General features: G+C 63.1%; 1 protein-coding gene across 3 annotated transcripts; it reads left to right on the top strand.

Annotated features, from left to right (window-relative positions):
* Positions 1 to 1,140: 1,140 nt before the first annotated feature.
* FOXL3 (forkhead box L3) lies at positions 1,141 to 5,004 on the top strand. 3 transcript variants are annotated; one of them, XM_049639038.1, is made up of 4 exons: positions 1,141 to 1,394; positions 1,786 to 1,954; positions 2,189 to 4,592; positions 4,789 to 5,004. In XM_049639038.1, exons 1-3 carry the CDS (start codon positions 1,288 to 1,290, stop codon positions 2,576 to 2,578), a joined length of 666 nt encoding a protein of 221 aa, XP_049494995.1. In that variant the 5' UTR covers positions 1,141 to 1,287; the 3' UTR covers positions 2,579 to 4,592; positions 4,789 to 5,004. The 3 variants fall into 3 exon arrangements, with proteins under 3 accessions (XP_049494995.1, XP_049494993.1, XP_049494994.1); XM_049639036.1 differs by lacking the exon at positions 1,141 to 1,394 and adding an exon at positions 1,439 to 1,575; XM_049639037.1 differs by lacking the exons at positions 1,141 to 1,394; positions 4,789 to 5,004 and adding an exon at positions 1,439 to 1,575 and having other exon boundaries at positions 2,189 to 4,609.
* Positions 5,005 to 6,504: the final 1,500 nt, after the last annotated feature.

The raw sequence follows: 6,504 nt of genomic DNA, 5'->3' as shown, positions 1-6,504 counted from the left end.
CTCGCAGGCCTGCCCGCCCCTCTTCGCCACGGGCAGCAGGGGCCCTCATGGCGCCAACCGGCCAGACGGAACACAGGTCATTTCCGAGCTAAAAGTCTGCTTTGGAGGGAGGATTTTCTGGATGAAGACTATCCATCCAGGCTTCCTGGCCTCAGGCAGATTCACAGACATGGGCCAATGCAGAACTCTGCGGAGTTTTCACGGAAATGCCTCTGGTGGCAGTCCACGTCCACTGAGAACACCCCATCCCCCACCCCCCCACCAAGCCCACCAAGATCCCACCTCGTTTTTCCCCCCTAAAGTTCCCACACCTTGTCTTCTTTTGTGCACGAATCACGACTCTGGAGCTGAAGCGCTGGCTTAGCTGTGAAGTGTGCTCCCAGGACCGCAAGCTCTGGGCACCCAGCGCTCAGGGGCTCCCTTATAGCACAGGCCCGAACCCCTTGCTGGGCCCCCCCGCAGAAGGCACCCTTGTGCGCAGGGAGAGACGGTGCCGCTGGGACACGGGGCCTTGGAGGAAATGCTGGACCCCGTGTCTCTGACCTGGCTGTGACTCAGTGCTCCAGGCAGGGACACGCCAGCTGGGCCCAAACTACCCTGCCTGGACCTGCTGCCTGGGGCAGAAGGAGGCGGGCCCGGCCGGTGCTGGAGGGCAGCGACAGCTCTCACCCTCTCTGTGGCCTGGCTCCTGGCTCTGGCAACCCAAGAGTCCACTCTGGTGATCGGTTCCGGGAGGAGCCTAGGGGTCCCCCTACGCGCCCAGGGCGCACAGACCCGGGAGCTCTGAGGAGACGTCCACCAGTGCAGGGAGCCCGCGAGGAGCCCCAGCTCGGGCTCGGGACTGTGGTGCGGGAGGGCTGCCCAGCGACTCTGCCTGGAACTCTGGGGCCGAGCGGAGGGAGCCGGAGCGCGGCGACGCGAAGCGGCGGGGGCGGGAGGCGGGAGTGGCGCCCCGCCCGTCAGACCACCCGGGGCGTGTGCCTATCCCTCCTCCCTGGGTCCGTGGGCCGGTCAGAGGGTCACCAAAAGCCCCGCTCCGCAACCCTCCGCAGCTTTGCCGGTGGCTGGGGCCTCCCCCGCGCTGGGATTGGATGCGAGGGAACGGGGTGGGCGCGGGCGGGGGACCCCAGAAGCCCAGGTTCCCCGCTCGGGCGGAGAGCAGCCCACAGTGCAGACGCTGCTGGCGCGCGTCCAGCAGGACCTCAGCAAAGACCCGGCGGGCTGGCGGACGGCACGGAGGAGGCGGCAACTGCCACGGTGGCCCCCGCGGGTGCCGGGCGCGCCAAGATGTTTGACAGCTCGCAGTATCCCTACAATTGCTTCAATTATGACGCCGACGACTACCCGGTGGGCAGCTCCGACGAGCAGAAGCGGCTCACGAGGCCCGCGTACAGGTGACCCGGGGCCGGGGGGGGGGTAGGAGCCTGGGGGCCAGCAACCTTCTTCTCTAGGACGCGCCTGGGACTCGGGATGGCTGTCTTCTCGGGGCGGGGCAGTGCCGGGAGAAGGGACGCGTCTGCACGTTTACAAGTAGCCAGAAAGGCTCTCTCCGCCTCCCTGAAGAAACTCCCAAGTGTGAGGGAGAGCTTCTGGGGTCTGGGCAGAGGCGGGGAGCGGGGAGCTCCAGGGTTCAGGCTCCCCAACAACCCCAAGCGCCCTGGGGGCAGAGGCGCGCGCCCTCTGGAGGGGCCCCTGGCGCAGGGAAAGGCTGGCCAGAGGGGCCTCCAGGCGCTGGGGGCGGCCTCCGCCTCAGCCCCGGGTGGCCCCATGCGCCCCTATTTGCAGCTACATCGCGCTGATCGCCATGGCCATCCAGCAGAGCCCCTCGGGCAGGGTGACCCTGTCCGGCATCTACGACTTCATCACGCGCAAGTTCCCCTACTACCGAGCCAACCAGCGCGCCTGGCAGAACTCCATCCGCCACAACCTGTCCCTCAACAGCTGCTTCGTGAAGGTGAGCCCCCATCGCCCCCCCCCTCCCCCGCTCCCCGGAGTGGCCTCTGGGTGTCGTCGGCCTGGGGACTCCTGGGCCAAGTCCTTCCTGGCTGGGGGCGGGGATGGACTGTAGAGCAGCAAGCCTCCAATCTGCCCCGTGAGCAGCGCGCCACCCACCCCAAGGTCAGGCACCGGGCGGGAGCGCTCCGGGAGCCAGCCCCTCCCCCCCGCGGAGCCCCGCCCTCTCCCGCAGGTGCCTCGGACGGAGGGCCACGAGAAGGGCAAGGGTAACTACTGGACGTTGGCGGCGGGCTGCGAGTCGCTGCTGGACCTCTTCGAGAACGGCAACTATCGCAGACGGCGCCGGCGCCGCGGCCCCAAGCGCGAGGGGGCGGGGCAGGCGCGTGCGGGGGGCGCGGAGGGGCCGCAGGGGCCCCCTGAGCCAGCCCCAGGCCAGCCCCCCGCCCCTGCCAGCCCGGCTGCCCTGGGGAAGGCGGAGCACAGGGGCATCAAGTTCAGCATTGACTACATCCTGTCCGCGCCGGGCCCTTTCCCGGGGCTCAAGGGTCCCTACGGCCAGCAGGAGGGCAGAACCCCGCGGCTGGGGGCCCAGCAAATGAACCTCCACCTGTGGACGATATGAGGCCGGGCTGGCGCCCGGTCGGTCCCGGGGCTTCCGGGCGATTTCGGCCCCACCTCCAGCCAAGAAGCCAGGTTTTGCCACATCCCGCTAGCTTCCCCAGACTCGTGTTCCGCGCCGAACACCAGCATGGGCCGGAGGGACAAGAGGTCAGTCTTCTGGCTTCATCCTTCCCAAGTTCCCTTGCAGGAAGACCCATGGGGTCCCGCCCTAGGTTCACTGAGCAGCCCCACTCTGCGGGATATGAATACAGGTTCGGGGCCACACTCACTCACAGACAAGGCAGCACCTCATCCCTCTGTCTTCTGAGAACTGGCTGCACAGACCCCACACCCTGGAAGCTGCCCGTGAGCTCTGGATGCAGATGGCGAGGTGGGTGGGCATCTTCCCAGAGCTAGAAGTGCAAACGGTGAAACCAGATATTCCTTGACCCCATGAATGTCGTCCCCGAGTTTCTGACGGTGGCCCTGTTATGGACGATGTGATCGGAAGTTTAAGCGCATCTCGTGTTGCGGACAGAATATCCAACGATTGCTTCAGAAATCCCGTGCACTGTTTTATACAGGAAAGAAGGCAGGAAGACGGGAGGAGCAAGGGGGGCTCCGAATTTGGGACAACATGGGGGGAAGCACACTTTTCTTGGTTCTTGTGAGCAGGGAGTTAGCTCCTATTCGGGCGTGTTCCGCCCGGCTGGTTTCCCAAGAGAGCAGACACTACGTAGCAGGCGGCTGACAGATTCTGCTACACTCGAGCTGTACAATTAGGGAGCGCACAATTACAAGCTTTGGAGGTGGGTACACTCCATTTGAAATGTAAATGATTTAATTACCGTGTGGAGACGGGCATCTTAAAAAACACAATTATGCACAGTGAAACTATTTGACCAACCTTATCATTTTTCACCAGCCCATTTTTGCAGAGTTAATTGCTTTCCATGACTTAATTTGAACATTAGTATGGATTACACCTAATCTGATCTACTAGGTGACAATGATTGGCTAATTCCGTAAACAACAAAAACACGCCCAAGAAGGCTGGCTGCCTCAGCTGGGAATTACATGGTCGTGCTTTATCGGACTCTGAAAAACCCAGACCAGTAAAGGAAGGAAGGCAGGCAGGAGGTAGAGGCAGAGCCACGCAGGACTCGCTCGGACTAGCTTGCTTCCGATTCAGACGCGTCGTTCAACGGCCGCAGTATCACTTGTCCACCCTGTACAGACTCCTTGGGTTGCTGTCAGTGTTTTGAGAAGAGGGGAGAAGGCCGTTGCTTGCAACTGTTGTGAAACGCCTGGTCCCTGAGTCCGGAGATGACCCCTGGTGGTGATGCGCCCACCGCCTGCCCGCCCGTACTCTCTCCGTTTGGCCAGGCCTTGCCAAGGGGGCAGCCTGCCAGCCTCGTGGGAGGAGGGGAGCCCTGCCTCAAGGAGCCCTCTGGAAAGCAGGAACAAGGACACCTCTCCGAAGATGCCTGCCGCCGGATCTCTTGCCTGGGAAGGCACCCGACACCAGTGGGTCCTCCTGCCCGCCGGGCACGGCGCTGGCCCCCTGTCTGGGGCTGTCTCCGGAGCGGGCACACCGGCCCTGGTTGACGGTCGCGTGATTCCCCCTCCCTGTGCTACAGATGGGGCCCGGCGAGCAGGCGGGCCCGGCATGTGGCTCTGGGGATGGGCTGCTGACGCTTCCTCCACACTAAGGCTCATGCGGCTCGGAGGGGCCCTGTGCCCGTGTGTGCGTGTATGTGTCGTCCGTGTGCACACCTGCTATTTACGCCCTTTGCCGGTTGTGCAGAGAGCGCTGTTTTAACGGTAGTAGACGCGGCCTGGGTGGTGGCGCGACGCGGCTGGTGCCGTCACACATAAGTGGGGGGCACACGGCGTCCGAAGGTGTAGTTTTCTGCTACCGATGAAGCGAATACGATGTGCGTTTTATCTTTCGGGTTCTAGCCGTGTTCTTCCTGTGTTTTGTGCCGGTGAGCACAGCCTGACGGCGAACAGGAGATTCCTGTGTCCTAAACAGGGTAATTTTGGAAAAAGGTCCAGCCTTGGTGGGGGGTGGGGGGTGGGGGTGCGCCTGGGGGGCCAGACAGGTGGTTAGCGTGTCCTCCCTGGGCATGTGGTCTGGGGCAGACGCTCACCGGCCACCGGGTGGCGAAAACGGTGACGCCGGGCAGGCGAGGTCTGGGCACCAGGAGGTGTTACGTTTGTTTTGCAAAGGGTATCAATCATGTTCTCGAACGCGAAGGGACATTTTCAATTTGCCAGCGTGTGATACCCCACGACTTCACAAAGTCTCCCAGCCCTCAGAGTGAGTGGCATTTAATACCAGACAACATCGCAGGGGTGAGGGCTGGCTCTGGCCTATTCAAATGCCACTGCCACCACGCAGACTCGCCCAGCGCCATTATAATTAAAGACTTTATGCCTCTCTTGCAAATCCGCTGATTGATCACCGATACGTACATTACCCCCACATCACCCCCGAGCAGATGTCTGCCACACGGTTACGGATCACCAGGTTTCCATTAACAAAGCTGGGAGGCGCTGCCGTGCGGGAGTTCAGGGGAGGTGTGTACAAAGCACCATCGCGCCGAGCGAAGTTCCCGGCTGGGCGGCATCCAGGCTGAGCTGCTCCTCACCCAGCCTCTGTGGGGGGCTGTCCCGCCTCACGGCGGCGGCTGGAGACCGATGGAGACCACACCCACATTCGGGGGGACAGAGAGAGAGCCCTGGGACCGGAGCAGGGGCAGGACTTGGGTGCCCAGTGCCCTCCCTCGCCCCATGTCCGACCTCGGGGTCCAGGGAGGCCTCCCGTGGCTGACAGCAGCCTCCACACCAAGCCATCCGTTGGCTCTTGATCTGCCCCCAGGGAAGCAGGGAAAAGGCCTCATTTCTCCTCAAATTCCTTCCTTCCTTTATTGAGCAGTTCTGGGGCTATTTGTTCATTCATTCATTCAACAAACGTCCAGGAGCCCTGTTCTAGGTGCCAGGGTGCAACTGTGAGCAGGCTGTGTCCCTGCAGCGTGTACGGGGAGCCCCACGCCTCCACGGGGCCGGGAAGCAAGCCTGCTGGCGGGATGCTGAGAGAGAGCACTCAGGGTTCCACAGCTGGCTCAGAGAGTGTGGCCAGGCAGGGCCCCACAGGAAGCCACCTCCGGGCTGGGCAGGCGCACGTGTGCCAGGGGGGAAGGGCATTCCCGGCGGGAGGTGGTGAGCCAAGCCCCCGAGGTGGGAAGGACGTGGGGCTGGGGGCGTGCAGAAGGCCAGTGTGGCTGGAGAGGACACAGGCAGGGAGAAATGAATGAGAAGACCCCAGCCCCCAAGTCCAGGCCGGACATCCGTTTCTCGAGACTCTGAAACGCATCTCCTGCATTCGCCTGTCACTGCTCTTTCTGGTACCTGGAGCTCCTACAGGGCAGCCCCCTCCCGTGTCCGGGCGCTTCGCCTTGGCTCATGTGGCCTCCACACTGGCTCTTACTGGAGCACACACACCGCATGTCTCCTGCTCTCGTTCTCAAACCTCTGTCCCCGACCTGTCCCATCTTGTGCTGGTGAAACCAAGATGCAGGTCCGGGCTCGGTGGGTGATGTTGGTGAGAATGGTGTACAGAGTGGGGAGGGGTCCTCTGGAGTTTCCGTCAGCACCGGCCTCCTTGGCATCTTCTGAGCCTCGGTTGGCTGTCCCAGAGTGACCTTGGAGGCCTTCGGACCCGTGGTCCTGGTCCCCCCCGGGCGGGGGCCGGAAGCAGCACCAGGCTGGGAGCCTCGAGGTGTGTGTGCTCAGACAGGGCACCTGCCCACCGGAGCCCTGGGGTCTGTATCTGTGGCACGGGCCACCCCAGAACCCCCAGAGACGCAGCTGAGATGGAGTAGGGCCATGCCCAGGCCACGCCCAGAACCCCGACTGCTAAGTCTGTCTTCTGTCTCACGTTCC

This window comes from Panthera uncia, chromosome E3 (assembly GCF_023721935.1).
Source record: "Panthera uncia isolate 11264 chromosome E3, Puncia_PCG_1.0, whole genome shotgun sequence".
In the NCBI taxonomy this organism is placed as follows: Eukaryota; Metazoa; Chordata; class Mammalia; order Carnivora; family Felidae; genus Panthera; species Panthera uncia.
This window is presented reverse-complemented; position numbering and strand designations above follow the sequence as displayed.